Source organism: Zootoca vivipara, chromosome 15 (genome assembly GCF_963506605.1).
Source record: "Zootoca vivipara chromosome 15, rZooViv1.1, whole genome shotgun sequence".
Lineage (NCBI taxonomy): Eukaryota > Metazoa > Chordata > Lepidosauria > Squamata > Lacertidae > Zootoca > Zootoca vivipara.
In genome coordinates this window covers 26,042,363-26,059,377 of record NC_083290.1, presented here as the reverse complement: position 1 = coordinate 26,059,377, position 17,015 = coordinate 26,042,363, and the positions used below count along the sequence as shown (strand labels likewise).

The 17,015-nt window shown below is 43.5% G+C and overlaps 2 protein-coding genes across 4 annotated transcripts; one reads left to right on the top strand and one right to left on the bottom strand.

Moving 5' to 3' along the window:
- Window positions 1-25: 25 nt before the first annotated feature.
- Window positions 26-7,251, bottom strand: CFAP68 (cilia and flagella associated protein 68). Its single transcript, XM_035139903.2, has 4 exons — window positions 7,044-7,251; window positions 2,953-3,180; window positions 1,114-1,180; window positions 26-362 (listed from the first exon to the last, which is right to left on the bottom strand). The coding sequence occupies exons 2-4, from the start codon at window positions 3,175-3,177 to the stop codon at window positions 184-186; spliced, it is 471 nt and encodes a 156-aa protein (XP_034995794.1). The 5' UTR covers window positions 3,178-3,180; window positions 7,044-7,251; the 3' UTR covers window positions 26-183.
- FDXACB1 (ferredoxin-fold anticodon binding domain containing 1) lies at window positions 7,156-13,408 on the top strand. 3 transcript variants are annotated; one of them, XM_060283051.1, is made up of 7 exons: window positions 7,365-7,497; window positions 8,320-8,514; window positions 9,387-9,543; window positions 10,231-10,434; window positions 11,054-11,212; window positions 11,807-11,897; window positions 12,167-12,360. In XM_060283051.1, exons 1-7 carry the CDS (start codon window positions 7,416-7,418, stop codon window positions 12,227-12,229), a joined length of 951 nt encoding a protein of 316 aa, XP_060139034.1. In that variant the 5' UTR covers window positions 7,365-7,415; the 3' UTR covers window positions 12,230-12,360. The 3 variants fall into 3 exon arrangements, with proteins under 3 accessions (XP_034995067.2, XP_060139034.1, XP_034995068.2); XM_035139176.2 differs by lacking the exon at window positions 7,365-7,497 and adding an exon at window positions 7,156-7,189 and having other exon boundaries at window positions 11,807-13,408; XM_035139177.2 differs by having other exon boundaries at window positions 11,807-13,408.
- The last annotated feature ends 3,607 nt before the right edge of the window (window positions 13,409-17,015 follow it).

The following is a 17,015-nucleotide window of genomic DNA, read 5'->3' as shown; positions in this document are numbered from 1 at the left end:
AAGAAGAATCTCCTTCTCACTCTGACGCACTCTTTTATTCACAGACATGGTTTGTGAGTTGCTGCATGGCAGCCTAGCTTTTAAGTGGGTGGGTGGGGAAGAGAGGGAGCAACTGGGTCACACAGGCAGGGCCTTTCAAGCAACCCAGGCTGTCCTGAAGCAGAAGAGAGCCCTACTCTAGTCCTACTCCTTCCGCAGAGTCTCTTGCGGTTCTTTGGGCTTCGTGTCAACCAAGCAGCACACTCCCTCCTTCTGTGGACGCTCATAATCTATCATGTAGCATGACCGGGCAGTTGGCTTGATTGGAGGAGGCTCCAGCTCTGGCTGGTGTCCAGGGAACCAGTGAACATCTCGCATAACTCCTAAGAGCAGAGAGAGGACAAGGCTGAGGAGTTCAAAAGAAGGCAGGGCAGTTGCAAGCCAGTAAAGCGGAATGAACATATTGCACTGAACAAACTCGACAGCAGGACCAAAGGCAGTCTTAGCTTCTGCCAATCTAAAAGGGAGCTGAATACCTGAGAAGGCATATTAGGAAAGTCATATGAGACATGCTGCTTTATCACAAGTGCAGTACAGGAGATTCTGCACCTGAATTCACCCATTTCTCTGCGTGCAGTTTCCAATTTGCATACCAGCAAATTTCAGCATATGCAATAGTGTATATATCCCAAATTTACATTCTTGCATTATCAGGGTGGTCTTTGTTGCTTTCTAAACCATGGACTAACTCTACATTTTTATGATGTTGTTACCTGCCCTGGGGACCTTATGGTGAAGAATGGGTAAAAAAGGTATATGAATAATAATGATGATGATGCCTGCCACTTTCTAAGTAGAAACAGTTCCCACAGATAGCCGACAACTTCAGGGTAGATGGGGGTGGCACCATTCAATTGTGCATCCAGACTGCTAGCACTTCAGGACGTATTGCAATGGATTTCTTTGTGTTCCTACAGGTCCCTTGCTGTCACCACCAGAGCCCACTAACACTTGACACATGATATTTATTTATTTGAGAATAGAGGATTCAGAACTGGGGGAAGAACTAGATCTTCCCAAAGTTCTCTTGCAGCTTTTAAATTAAGTGCCTGCATTCCAGTTTTATGTACTTACTTCTTGTACTGTGGGGCTGTTTCTTGGAGAAGTCCGATGTGTAGGTGGACTGAAAATAGTGAGCATACTGAAAAGGAAAACCCAGATTGACTGCATGTTTACGGTAACCGAGAAACCATAAGAACATTAAGAAGAGACTGGCTGCTGAATCAGACCAAATGCCCTCTCAAGTCCAGAAACCCAATTCTAACCAGGTATTTCTGGGAAGTCCACAAACAGGGCATGAAGGTAACAGCACTCTCTTGCTCACGTTCTGGTACTCAGGCAGAGGCATATTGCCTCTGATCCTGGAGGTAGAATATACTGTATCTAGTATGACTAGCAGCCTTAACCTCCATGAATTTGTCTAATCCTCTTTTAAATTCCTCTAAGGGCTTATCCATAGTTACCTTTCCTTCACACTTTTCAGGCATGGTCCACACTTTAAACCTCCGTGTTCAAGCACCTATTATTATTATTATTATTATTATTATTATTATTATTATTTGCTTTGCAGCAATCTGCAGGAAACCCGAATTACCATTTATTGTGCTTCAGGTTTTAAGAGCAGGTTTTCCAAGTTAAAAAATAAAATAAAATCTCTTGGGACACAAATCCGTGCCTGGAAAGACCAGGCAAAAGCTAAGTTGCCTAAGGCCTAAGTTGGTGGCCATCCCAACATCTTGTGGGAGTGAATTCCATAGTTTAACTGTGAAGAAGAATTTCCTTCTGTCTGCCTTGAGTCTTGTAACATTCAGATTAATTGGATGACCACACTGGGTTCCAGTTTAATGGGAAATAAATGTCTCTTTACCCATTTTATTCACACCACATGCAACTTCATATACTTGTATCATGCATAATTTTGTACACCTCTATCATGTCCCCCTTTACTTGCCTTTTTTTTCTAGACAAAAATTCAGTAGAACTTTTAAGAGAAAGAGCCTTATCACCAAAGCAACCCCAGCTTGGCTTGGCTTAGCGAGGCAGAAGGGCTGGGTATAATGAGGTATCACGTGGTGGTGGAGGGGTTGGTGGGATGAAATGGCTATTACTGCAATCCTATGCAAATTTACTCATAAAAAGTGTTCAGGGGGACTCTTGCCCAGGGAAGTGTAGATAGGATTGCAGCCAAAGAAAATAAACTGGAACTGAACAGATGGAAAGCAAGGAAGGACAACATCTTATACAGGAATACTGTCTACTACAGTATTACATTTGTGCTTCTTCCTTAGAGCTTGAAGCAACAGACATGAGCTCCTAGGTGATGCCTGATTTAGGTCAGCCAAGTCCCCCTTCAAATATAAAATACAACAGAACATCTTCACACTTGCTCTTCTAAAGCTGGGCTTGAATCATTCAACATGTTATAAGATAAATTGAACACAGAGTACTAGAGCAGGGGTCAGCAACCTAAGGCCCATGGGCTGGAAGCGGCCCGTGGAGGTCATTTGACTGGCCCACGAGCTGCCCCCAAACCGAGCTGTCCGCTTGCGCCCTGTGCTAAACTGGTGCAGCGCAGGGACTCGCTTCCATGGCAACAAAAGTCGCGTCTGCGCAGACACAGACGCCGAAAATCACGGGGGCATGCGTTCATGTGGGCCGGCCCACAGAGGGACCGATCCAGCCCAGGCAAGATAAACCTTGCTGACCCCTGTACTAGAGCAAGGACCTGTGGCCAACCAGATGCTGTTGAATTACATCTCCCCTAATCCCTAACTGGTTGCTGGTGCTGATGGAAACGGGAGACCAAGAACATCCAGAGGGCCGCAGGTTACTTGCCCCTGTGCCAGAGGGCTGAATATTTCACTTTACGTTAACAAGCTAACAAACAGAGCGATGTGAATATGGTACTCTGACCTGGGAAGGGAGAGGCTTGGGCTGCAGTATTTTTCGAATGTCATAGCGCTCTTCGTTCCAGTTCCCCAAGAGGGTTTTGTTGGTGTAGGAGTCCTCGTTGGTGGTGCACCTCCAGCCATACTGGAAGAACTTGGCAGAGCTGTTCCAATCTGTCCACACTTCCCCATGACCATTGGCGCGCATTAAACAGCCATGATGCGGGTTAAAGAAGCAAGACAGGGACATGGCCTAGGAAGAGACAGAAAAGTCAAATGAGAACAGGAAACAACTCATATTAGGGAAGGCACAACTACACTACAAACCTATCAAGTGCCATGTCTTCTCTCAACAAATTCTGGGAACCGTATTTGAAGATGTCCTGAGCTGCCTTCTCAGAAAACTCCTAATACCCCCTAAGGAAGTAACTATTAAAGAAGGTTAAGGCTATAATCCTAATCACACAAACTATATGCCCCAAATAGTGGTTTACATCAGAGCAAACATGTTCAAGATGACCTTTTAACACTGCAAACCCCCACACACTGACTTACTAGACAAAGTTCAGCTGAAATCAGTACAACTTACTTCTGAATAAACCTGCACAGGAACATACTCATTGTCTGTGGTGTAGGTACGTCTCAGAAAAATCAACAGTATTAGTCACTGTTCTTAAAATTATGTTTCTCCTCTAATACTACTTTTTAATACAGTATTTATTTTATCTCACTAATATGGTACATGCTCCTCTACTACACCTCTTGCAATCTAATAATAAACTTTTGTACTCCTGAAAACCCACCTTTAGTGGGACTTACTTCCTCATTACACTTGGGATTTAACTATTTCTACATTTTACATTTTAGAACGTAACTTTACATTCTTTTAAAATTTGTATTTCAGCCCTATGCTTCTCCAGTTCTTTTCCCACACCAAAATCAGTCTGATTCCCTGACACTGGACAGTGATATTAAGTGCTGAAAGATCTTATTTTAACCAAAACACATGGGGATGGTTTCATCATGTGGATAGATTAGAAGGATTGAGTGTGCTGAAATTTGGAACTGGAGTTCAGTAGGGGAATACCTCTGAATCAGAAGAGGTTGTAGTTGATAGATATGAAGAATCGATGTCATCCAAATCCCACATTTTCCTGCTTATTTGTCTTGGTTTTAATTGTAATTTTGCTTCAGAATCTCAGCCAGAATGGGCAGCCTCAGTAGAGTGAAGTTCAAGGCTGTAGCTGATGTTAAAAAGTGCTGACTTTTTTCTGGCAGCCCTTACAAAGGAAGGTGGCAGGAGGAACTGGAGCAGGCAACCAGAAAAACTGATTGTTTTTGTTTGTGATGCAACTTCCTGATCATCAGCTAGTCCTGATGTCACTGGTTTCAGACCATCCATGGGATGAGAGACTTTTATCCAAAAATCAATATGACCGGACCTTGTCATCAAGGAGGTCAAGCACTAAGATACAGCTGTATTCCTATATAGCCTCACTAGTGAGTAAGGCCCATTGAAATAAGCAGCATTTAGATTTGAGTAAACACACCCAAAAGGTTGCACTGCATAATAACACGTAGGTAGAAGTACTACCAAATGTTTGAAGCAGCCACTTCAATTGAATATTGATGAGATTTGAAACCTAGAATTATTTTAAAAATGATTTGTACAACTCACCGCTCGAGTTCCCTAGAACCATCTTTTTAATTAAGGGTAGTATTCAGTGGTCCTGCTGAAATTAACGTACACGACTAAGTTACATCCCCTTATTTCAATGGATCTGCTCTGAATAAAATTAGTTGAATACCACCCCAATGCTACAAGCTTTGTATCTTAAAATTTAATATGCACAATATTGCCTGATATATTTAATTTCCCAGAAACATTACTAGCACAAAGGTGTGCATATGACATACTGGAACACGATCCTGCCATACACTCAGGGTGTGTACCTGAAAGCACTCTCCTCCCTTCTGATAACGCTGGTTCTGATGGCTCAGAAACAAAATGGAAGGCAATCTGTGCATGCTTAAGGGCAGGTTTCGCTCTCTTATTGCTCTTTTCAAGAAGCTTTTAGGGATGAGCAAGTTACCTGAATTGAAAACAGCCTACAGCAGGTAGCACTGTGGTCTAAACCACTGAGCCTCTTGGGCTTGCCGATCAGAAGGTTGACAGTTCGAATCCCAACAACAGGGTGTTGCTCGGTCCCAGCTCCTGCCAACCTAGCAGTTTGAAAGCACGCCAGTGCAAGTAGATAAATAGGTACCACTGTGGTGGGAAGGTAAACAGAGTTTCCGTACGCTATGGTTTCCATCATGGTGTTCCGTTGCGCCAGAAGTGGTTTAGTTATGCTGGCCACATGACCCGGAAAGCTGTCTGTGGACAAACGCCAGCTCCCTTGGCCTGAAGCGAGATGAGCGCCACAACCCCATAGTCGCCTTTGACTAGACTTAACCATCCAGGGATCATTTACCTTTTTTTACAAGCCTTTGCACACTTCCTCGTAAGCACCATGGAGGCTATTAGGACACACTTCTAATAAATGTGCATTGAACAGTACTGCACACCCCTACGAGCAATGCATCATTGAGCCCAACCAAAGAATCACCTTGAAAGAGTCTGTCTAGTGGAAGAACTTTGGCCAGTCACTCTCAGACTAATCTTCCTAACATAGTTGCTGTCATGATGAAGCGGGGTGAGACGGAGTGGAATAGAGAACCTTTTGTGCCACCCTGCACTTCTTGCCAGAAGGACATCTGAATATTACAATAAATACATAAAAAGCAAAGTTTTCTGTTTCCAACACCAGCCAGTCATATACCTCTGGAAGGTTTGCAATCTGGGCATAAAAGGGACTGGCCAGCTCATGTAGCACCTGCTTTCTTGGGTTCTCCATGCTAATTAGGAGAAGCGTCCCCTCACCCATCGTTCCTCCAACACCTGACTCAATCTTCCTGCTGTGTATGCACATATGTATATCATAGAATCACAAAGCTGGGAGGGAACCCCAAGAGTCATCTAGTTCAACCCCCTGCAATGCAGGAATCTAAACTATAGCATCCATGACAGATGGCCATCCAACTTGTGCTTAAAAACCTCCAAGGAAGTAGAGTCCGCAACGTCCAGAGGCAGACCTATGTCCACATTTGTGATATGGACATGCGTTTTGGATATATTAAAAAGTTCCCTTATTTTGTTATTTAAATTTGCTGCTTCTGAGGTTTTTGTGTTCTCCTATTAGCTGTGATGCCCTCAATAATATTGTCCAAAAATGATGCTGCTGCTGATGGCATAAACCATTAAATGTTATTATTAATATTGCAGTTGTTGTATAAGGGATTATTATGACGGGAATGTGATCGAAATTAATAAGATTTTGGAATGCAGAAATAAAGAAAATCATCAAACCATCCATTCTAGCATGCCGGGGGGGGGCACCAAAAATATATTATTCGTTATTTGAACGACTGGTATTAATAATTGTATTATAAATTGGTATTGTTATAATGCCAATTATAACAATTGGTATTGTTATAATGTGTGAGACGTGGGTGGCGCTGTGGGTTAAACCACAGCGCCTAAGCCTTGCCGATCAGAAGGTTGGCGCGACAGGGTGAAGTCCCGTTGTTCGGTCCCAGCCCCTGCCAACCTAGCAGTTCGAAAGCATGTCAAAGTACAAGTAGATAAATAGGTACCACTCTGGCGGGAAGGCAAACAGCGTTTCCGTGCACTGCTCTGGTTCACCAGAAGTGGCTTTCTCATGCTGGCCACATGACCCGGAAGCGAGATGAGCACTGCAACCCCAGAGTCAGTCACTACCTTTATTGTTATAATGTGGCTGTTATTGGAATGTAATTAAAAAAAATTTAAAAAATATTTTATAAATCGTCAACAACAAAAAAAGGAAGCAAGGAGGGAGGGAGGGAGGTTAAGAACAGGAAAAGATGGTAGGCTGCATCTGAATACGGTGGCTCCATTTCAGCAGCCATCCCTAAAGACTACAGTACTTCTCTCCTCAGCTCCCTTCGCCAGGTGGCCCCTTCCCTTCCGCCCACCCTGCCCCGCTCCGTCCTTCCCTCGGTCTCAGGGGAGCCCGGCCCTTTCCCTATGCCCACCTGACAAAAAGGCGGAGTAAGGGGAAGGAAAAGCAGGAAGCCGTCTCCAAGGCAACCGCCCAAACGGCGCGCGCCGGAAGCGAAGGGCGCACTCTGGCGGAAGTGACGTAAACATACCGCGACGCCGGCTTCGGGAGGGTGGAAAGGTGTGTTTGCGGGGAGACCTAAGTGGGTTAAAAGACCCGATGAAGAAGGGAAAAGGCGTGGGGAGGGGGCAACAGTCCTTTACCTCTTTAAAGAGATGGGCGTGGTCAATCCCATGCCACGCCCCCTAGAAACCCCCTATTTCTTTGTTTACTTACAGTCAGTGCTTTCTTTGTGTTTTTATTTTTCCCGAATTGAATTATGAAATTGTGATTTTCTTGAGTCAAAATGAGAGTAGCCCTAAACATTTATTTAGGAAAAAAAAGCAATGCATACAGTATATCCTGCCCGTCGGTGAAGGAGCTCCAAGGTGGTGTATACGTAATTCTCTCCCAGCTCAACCTCCTTCCGTTTGTTCTCTCACAACTTGCTTTCAAAGACTGGTCAGGAATGAAGGGGCTTCCTAGTCCCAGCAGTGTCTGAAGGGCAGCAGACTGGACTGGACTAGCTGAATAAAGGTCACCTCATAGCTTCGGGGTATTGACCCTGGATCTCTTCTCCCCTAATCTCAGTGTGAGGTACTGAGTGACTACAGTCTCATACCAACTCACCACTGCTTCAAGGAGGGGGGATTTACTCACCTGTATTTCCAACCTTTGAGAGCCAGAAGGACTTGCTTTTCTAAATTTACTAATATTTTTATTGTTCAGTCTTTCCTGTACTCTTTATTATTTGGTATTTCAAAAACACAATAATTGTATAGAATATTTGCAGTGTTGGGAATGGAAGGAATGAACATGATTAATGAAACAATATAAACCGCTTGCTGCTAGTTTGATTCCAGCTTCCTGTCACCATACAGATTTTTTCAGCATTTATTTGTGTATGTTAAAGTAAGATTAGAATACTTGCTTGCTTATGAAGTTGAATTTTTGACCTGCACGAAGGATTTTCTTCGTTGCTGTCATGTCAGCTAGGCTGGCCTGGTGGGTATTATTAACAAATGCTGCTTTTGCTGACTGGAGACAACTCTAGATGTTTTTGCAACCATCGTGATTCCTATATTTTTTGTTTTTAATGCCTGGTGTTTTATTATGTTTTTATTAGTGTTGGAAGCCACTTAGAGTGGCTGGGGCAGATGGACGGGATATAAATAATAATAATAATTTTACTACATTTCTCTCCCCTTAAGGTTTTGCCACCATGAGGCCTCTGCATCATCAGCCCTGTCTCCTCCTAGTTGGAGAAGGAAACTTTTCCTTCTCTGCCAGTTTGTGTGAAGGGAGGAGCTGTGAGGCACACATTGTTGCTACCTGCTATGAGAGTGAAGATTCTGCAACTAGACAAGCTGTTGCCAAGTCCAACATACAATATCTGAGGGACAGAGGTAAAAGGAAGAAGAAAAATCAAGAAAGAAAAATTGTTTGTTGCATAATTTCTGATGGCTCTTGGGACTCTGATAATGGGGTTGCTGGGATGTGACAGGATAAATAGGGTTGCTAGGATCCTGCCTAGGACATGTAAACCTTCTAAATAAGTAACTGGAGGTTCATCTGTCCTCTCTATAGCAAGTTGGACTTGCCCTGCAGTAGGTGAGATGGAAGAAGCAGGATTAAGGGACCAGGGAAATGAATGGTGTGCAGAAGCCATGGTTGCATTTTCACAATATCTGATTAGAGCAAGTTGAACAAAATGGAAAATAACAATATTATTAGGAACTAGGAGAGAGAGGAAAAATTGGATTGTGCTTGTGGAAGTTGTTCCACTTGTTGGATTCAGCCTCTAACTTCCCAGATCAGTTAAATGGAAACAAACCGTGGCTCTACCATTGCCAGACCACAGTCAAAAGGAATAATTTACAGCATTGTCATCTGCATTCTTGGCACATTGAGAGAGCTGAAAAAGATCTTTTTGCAGTCTAGCTTGACTTGCTTCTTGAGTCACTTGAAGCTATTTATTGTATCTGCTGTGTACTTGTGGGCACAGCAATCAGGTTTAGGAGAATTAATTTGTGGAAGACCCTGTCTTGAAGCAAGGAACTGTGATGTTGGTGTTGGGTGAGGACCCCTGCAAATCCAAGCCTAAAGAACATATAAATTTGCTTTCAGTTGTTACCTTTGCTGCATTGGGAATACTCTTCCAGGCAGTGTCTCATTAAGATAATAATAAAGATTCTGCCTTTCTCAAGTGCCCATTAAAGTGTGTATTGCATGAAGATAATCTAGTATCTTGCATATCATTTTTCTTTTACCATTCCAGGTGCTGAAGTTCTCTTTTGTGTTGACTGCACAAAACTGAAGGAGCATTTTTTGCCAGCTGATTGGAAATTTGATTGCATTTATTTCAACTTCCCTCACTGTGGGAGAAAAGCTGGAGTGAAAAAGAACAGGGAGCTTCTTGCCAGGTTTTTCTTTAGGTGAGGCCAAAATGAACCATGTCAATGTACTCTTGTTACTGAGAAGGTGGTGTGTGTTAATTTTAGTTGATGTTGCTATCTTACACCAAAACCTGTCTTCAATATAAAATTGATATAAATGTGAGCCAGCTAAGTCCAAATTTTCTGGTATTATACAGGCAGGCATATTTAGTCAATGCACTTTATTTAAAACACTGTATACAGATAAATGCTTTGTTGCAATTGGCTGTTTTGTGCAATGAGGCAGTGTGGTAGCAGATGGTCTGTACGATTAGAGGAAATGCACCAGGGTTTTCATGCAAGAGGTGATGGGCAGAGAACTAATAATTCTGCACCTTGGAGTTGCTACCCATTTTTGCAAGCTTGCCAGCAAACACCTCCAGTTCTAGGAACTATAAAGATCCAATTTGGAGCAATGCTGATAAGGTCCAGTGAGAAAATATAAGCACTATGTGTTTTCCTCTCTTTGTAATCTTTCTTGTCATATCTGCCCAAGCACAGTAAACAATCATATAACACACTCTTTCCCCTCCCAAAGTACAACTCTCACATTCCTTCACCCACCCCCTAAAATATTGCTAAAAGCAACACAATCCAAGGACTTCTTGGGATCAGCTCAAGAAGGCGGCAGAGTGTTTCCTCAGGCACAAAAGAATGTTACCCATCACTCCTCTGTTCCTTTTCCAGCTGTGCAGAGGTCCTGGCAGAGAAAGGTGAGGTCCATGTGGCACTTTGCAGAGGGCAGGGTGGTACCCCTGCAGACCAGCATGTGAGGGAATGGCATAACAGCTGGCAAGTAGTGGCTATGGCAGCGGAGGCAGGATTTATTTTGAGCGGCGTTCATCCATTCAACATCAGTAGTGCTTGCAGATATAAAAGTACAGGTTACAGGTAAGTTGCGGCACAGCAAGCAGACAGTGGCATTCCAGATGTCATTCTGGGTGTTGTCATGGTAACCAGCATATTAGCATCTGCTCTTGCTTCTTAAGATGCCTCTGTGTTTAAGAAACGGCAAGGAAGTTTCTTTGCTGTATGTTGCAGTATAAGATTCCTGCCTCTAGCAGCAAGAGTGCTATATCTTATACCAGCCTTTCCCAATCTGGTGCCCTCCAGATGTTTTTGACTGCTGATTCCCACCAGCCCTGACTCACTGATCTTGCTGGTTGGGGTAATGGGAGTTGAAATTAAAAATTCATGAAGGACACCAGGATGGGGAAGGCTGCATTTTAACTGTCTTTGGTTCTCAGGACTTCTAACAGGTTAGTTGATAGAGGGAATGGATTGGATATCATTCTCCAGTTAAATGCTACAGAGATGTCGGGGGAAAGAGTCAGCACTATTTCCCATGCCTTCCTTCCACCATGTACTTTCAGCCAGCCTGGCATTTATACCCAGGGCCCTGAATCTAATTGGTTTACTGTTGATCATGTAGCTCAACATAGTTTGTTTGGTTTTATGTTGTGCAAATAAAGAGTGTCTATTTAACCATTCTTGACTTGTTTGTTTGCAGGAGTCAGGATAAATCTTTTCATGTAGAAGGAGCTTTGAATCACATATTCACACAGAGTGTGCCTTTTCAGCATCCCAAGCCTGTGATCTGTCAAACAGAACTGGAAGGGAAGTTGGTTTCCTTCCTTGTTCCAGAGATATTTCTAGATAAGATTAACAGGTATGTAACTGAGTTTCAGCACCCATTTGAAGTTAATGAATATACGTACAGCATAGTCACTCCATTGATGACTGTGGAAAATTCAGTAGGCATCCTATTTTCTTAGCACTGGGGTGATCTTTAGACCAGTCCTCACAATGTTAATTTTGATACAAGTTCCATTGACTTGTATTTACCTCTGAGTGGGTACGGTTGGCATTACAGTCTAATCTTAATCTAACGTTTGTAATGTATAAAATATATTGTGGTTTAATGGATGTTTGCTGAATCCAAATCCTGGGAAAAGCTGCATTCAAATTCTGCTTCATGGGATCTCTTTGTAACTTTGAACTACTAGAGACATGATATCCTGCTGCCGTTACTGCTGGAAGGGGACTCCAGCTGTCAAACGACAAATAGTCCTGTCTGTCTTGGATCATCTGGAAGAAATATTTGCTGCCAGATGGTCTTCCCACCTGCAAAACTCACTAAGGATCATTTAGCACCTTTGCACATTTTGGCACTACATGAACATTTCTTTAAAATATAAAATCCGATTTTAATGACTTGCCTAAGAATATTGCTTTCTGTTGTTTTTTTCCTGTTTTTAAATAGGGGTTTCCTGGATACAAATTCGGAACATCCTATAAGAACAATAAACGAAAAGCTCACTGAGGAGCTTGGCAAGTCTTTCCCAGTTCAGAAAGTGAGTGCTCCTCTTTCCTTGATGTTCCAAGATCGTCACAGCTCTACTTCCACTCTGGATGCCACTTGGATGGTTCCTGCTGCCAAAAGTAACCCAAAAGCCAAGTCTGTGGTTAATAAAACTGCAGCGGATACAGAGGCCTTTGCCTTTCCTTCTGGCTTTCCTGGCTGGGATGATACAGATCAGGGTGGCAACTTGATCAGCTGGGAAAGAGATTGGATCTTTGGACATTATTGTCTCCAACCTTCCTTTCTGGTTTCTCTTCACAGAACTGTACGAGACAAAGAGCTTCCTCTGGGGACTTTCCTGGTCCTCAGTGGGCTGGCATTTAGGAAATGCAAGCTCTCTGCTCATGCACTGCCCATTTTTCATGAGTCCGTTTTTATCTGTGTGGTTAATAAGGGCACAGAAGAAGCGTGTAGCCAGCTCCTTGCGGAAAACCTTACAAGTACTTTAAGTGCACTGCTCCAGCCTTCAGGCTTCAAGCTAGACTGTACAGTGGACAAGCCAAAGACACAGCTAAATACTTTTGCGAATCCTGAACTTCAGCTCCTTAAATCAAAGTACTTTTTCAGTGTGACCCCTGACACTTCTGACCCAGACCCAAATAAACTTTGTGTAGGTACCGTAAGTACAACGCCATGGCAGCCTACAAGCATTGATCGAGAAATTATTTGCGCTTCGCTGAACCTTGATCTTCTGGCCATGCATGTATGTGAAATCTCTGACTGGCGCATGCTCTGGACTTCTGATGAGCGCTTCCTAAATCAGTTTGCAGGTGGGCATTTAGGTCCGTTCAAGACCTTTTCCCTCTACCCAGTCTCCTACGTTCATGACATCAGCTTCTGGGTTCCGAAACCAGAAGAGTTTAATGAGACTCAGCTCCATGCCATTGCCAGGTGTGTGTCTTCTGAATCAGTGGTGTCCATCCAACTGCTCGACAGCTTTCGGCACCCAGGCACAGGGCAAACCAGCCTCTGCTACAGGATCACTTACCAGTCTTGTGACAAAGCACTCAGTCGCCAGCAGGTGGCAACAATGCAGATGAAGCTTAGGAAAGAAGTACAGCGCTGTCTGCACGTGACTCTTAGGTAGTTCTTTATCCTCATTCTGTGCAGACAGGTTTTATTGGACTCCATAATTCAAATTAACTGTGTGTTAACATCAGGCCAACCGTAGTAAGCCTTTTATAAAGGCTGGATGGGCTTGAAGGTGGTGCATACCCCACCTTTTTTCTATTTTCCTATTTAAGGCAATAAAGTCAAACACTTTATAAACCTTGTTTAACTCTTGTCACTCTCAGTGAGTTCTTTTTGGAAGAGGTTATCCATTGCAGGCCGATGCAATTGTATCTAGCGCCCGTTCAAAAGCTTATAAAGGCTGCAGGTGGTCAGAGAAAATAATACAGGGCAGTTTCATTTAGTCCCACCCACTCTTGTTTTGCTTATTTGGAATGGCATAAATGGAAATGCTGGATATGTAACTGCAAGATATGTAGGGTTAAGCTGTTCAGTTTGTGTATCTGAAGAGGTAATATTTCTGAAGTGGAATTCCTGCAAAGTCGGATAAACTATGCAATTTTAAAAGAAGAAGTTGCATTTCAGTTCTGCCACCCTGCAGACAGGCTCATGGCAATGCACACGATTCAACCATCACAACAACCTGGCTAGGCTGAGAGATGGTAACTGGCCTAAGTTCACTCAGCAAGGCTTGTGGCTGAACCAGGGACTTTACCTTGGGCCTCCCTCTTCCGAGTCCAAAGTGCTGACTGCTACATTAACAGTGGCTTTTATGCAGGAACTTCTACTACAGCAGGAGTGGAGAAACTTTTTCAGCTGAAGGGCCACTTTGCTTTCTGGACAGCCTTTCGGGGGCCACATGCTAGTGGTGTGGGGGGCCAGATGCAAAAGTGAGCATAGCAATTTTACCTTTGTACAATCAACTACCTAACTCTCTCTCTCACACACACACATATGCCCTGCCCTGTCCTGTCCACGATCCAGGTGAGTAAGAAGCAGGATCAGAGTTCAAGGGCACATTTCACCCAGGCAAAAACACTCAAGGAGGGTGCAACGCAGGACTGGAGAGGGGTGTGGACTGGTGGATCCCATGGGCCAGGTAGAGAGGCCTGGAGGGCCACATTTGGCCCAAAGGCTTGAGGTTTCCCAACCTTGCTGTGCAATGTCACCATGTTGACTTACCCATGCCAACGTCTTTAGGTGATGGAATGCAAAGAGTATGAGTAACAAAATGCCAATATATTTATAATCCGGTCTGGCAAAGACCTAAATAAAATCAGCAAGTGCTGTTTCTTATTTTTAGAGAGGATTGTCACAGTTGTTTCTTGGTTAAAATAAGAGACTGTTACAGAATCCTGAGCCTTTTGAATCTGCTAAGCTTGTGCAGGATAGTTGGAAGAAAGGAGAATGGGTCTTATGCCAGCCAAGCCTTAACTAATCCAATCAGTCTGGATGCTCACAAGCTTGGATGAGCTCAGGTCTTATTTAAAACCAATCCAGTCACTTCTCTGCTACCCTGCTTCATATTGGCACACTTGGTGCACAGTGACTTGTTGGTGAATTCAATGTGCACATACAGTGATATTTACTGCCAATGTTGTAATACTACATAGATAAAAAGCACCACTGAATGCAACCAAGTAAACAGGCATAGTGTTGCTGCAAGCTTATAAAGACTCATGTAAGCTCCATTAAATTCAGAGGAACTTGTGAATTCATAGGAACAGGGTGATGCAGTTTTCAGAAAACATGCATGAAAGATGGAGACAAATTCTATTCCCCCCCCCCCTTGTTCATTGGTTTGCGTCAAGTGGAGTGTGGAAAACTTTTGAATGCAGGAAGAGCAAAATCATGTAATGATGGCTGGTGTACAAGATCCAGATAAAAGTTAGGCAATGCAAACCACCCTAAGTTGTGGTAATCTACTGAAAAGCAAGTCTTGTTCCAATAAGTGGGTCTTGCTTGCATGTAAATAGAATCTCAACCACAGACTCACTCTTGGCACAAAATAAATTGTAATGCACACTGTGGGTGTTAATTTTAAAAAGGCACAGGGGGTAGGGAGGTAAGTGAGATAAGTATTAGTCCTGAACACATTTTGTTGTTGTTGTTGTTGTTTAGTCGTTTAGTCGTGTCCGACTCTTCGTGACCCCATGGACCATAGCACGCCAGGCACTCCTGTCTTCTACTGCCTCCTGCAGTTTGGTCAAACTCATGTTCGTAGCTTTGAGAACACTGTCCAACCATCTCGTCCTCTGTTGTCCCCTTCTCCTAGTGCCCTCCATCTTTCCCAACATCAGGGTCTTTTCCAGGGAGTCTTCTCTTCTCATGAGGTGGCCAAAGTATTGGAGCCTCAGCTTCAGGATCTGTCCTTCCAGTGAGCACTCAGGGCTGATTTCCTTCAGAATGGATAGGTTTGATCTTCTTGCAGTCCATGGGACTCTCAAGAGTCTCCTCCAGCACCATAATTCAAAAGCATCAATTCTTCGGCGATTAGCCTTCTTTATGGTCCAGCTCTCACTTCCATACATCACTACTGGGAAAACCATAGCTTTAACTATACGGACCTTTGTTGGCAAGGTGATGTCTCTGCTTTTTAAAAGGCTGTCTAGGTTTGTCATTGCTTTTCTCCCAAGAAGCAGGCATCTTTTAATTTCGTGACTGCTGTCACCATCTGCAGTGATCAAGGAGCCCAAGAAAGTAAAATCTCTTACTGCCTCCATTTCTTCCCCTTCTATTTGCCAGGAGGTGATGGGACCAGTGGCCATGATCTTGGGTTTTTTGATGTTGAGCTTCAGACCATATTTTGCGCTCTCCTCTTTCACCCTCATTAAAAGGTTCTTTAATTCCTCCTCACTTTCTGCCATCAAGGTTGTGTCATCTGCATATCTGAGGTTGTTGATATTTCTTCCGGCAATCTTAATTCCGGCTTGGGATTCATCTAGTCCAGCCTTTCGCATGATGAATTCTGCATATAAGTTAAATAAGCAGGGAGACAATATACAACCTTGTCATACTCCTTTCCCAATTTTGAACCAATCAGTTGTTCCATATCCAGTTCTAACTGTAGCATCTTGTCCCACATAGAGATTTCTCAGGAGACAGATGAGGTGATCAGGCACTCCCATTTCTTTAAGAACTTGCCATAGTTTGCTGTGGTCGACACAGTCAAAGGCTTTTGCATAGTCAATGAAGCAGAAGTAGACGTTTTTCTGGAACTCTCTAGCTTTCTCCATAATCCAGCACAATTTACTCATCAGTAAATCCTACATACAGTACTTTGGGCATGCAATTCTAGGATTCATCTCCCTGGGGAGAAGTAATGAGTGTATTTCTGCAACTGGAGCACACTCTGTAAAACTATCATCTTGTGCACAAGTTGCCAGCTGTGTGTGCACATCTGCAATCTTCAATTACTTACCTGGAAGCAGTTTTTACTTCAGTAAATACTTCTGAGTAAACATGTCCAGGATAGCAAGGACACCCTAAAGGTGAGGCATTTCCCTTTCAGGCATTGAGGGTGTGAGGCCGAATACACACTATACCTTTAAAGCACATCCAAAGCTCGTTTCCCTCTCAAAGAATTCTGGGTCCTGTAGTTTACCACTCCCTGAATTGCAATTCCCATCAATCCATAGCCAACTACAGTGTCCATAATTCTTTGAGGGTGAAGCTGTGCTTTGAATGTGCTCTAAAGATACAGCTGTAAGCAGCCTGAGAGGGAAGGGAGCAAGCCATGGTATGCACCAGGTGGAAAACCTGAACAGCCACCCACCTCACTTGGTGAGCTGGTGGAATTCTGGATTTTGCTGCTAAAGACAGAAGGGGTCATATTTTTGAATACTTCTTCCCGTTCACATTTATATATGTATATATTTAAAAAATCCGCATCCCTGCAAGGAGAAAACTAGCGCATCAGCGAGAGGCTCAACATTACTCTGCTAACTGATGACATACAAGGGATAATAAACAACAGGAAAGGGCACGTTGAAAAGTGACCCTCCCACTTGGAAAGTGAAGTGGTACAGTCTGAGAATGCATGATAAGGTAACAGTCAGCTGCGGCTCCCTTCTGTAGACTCTTCTCACCCTGCGAGAGA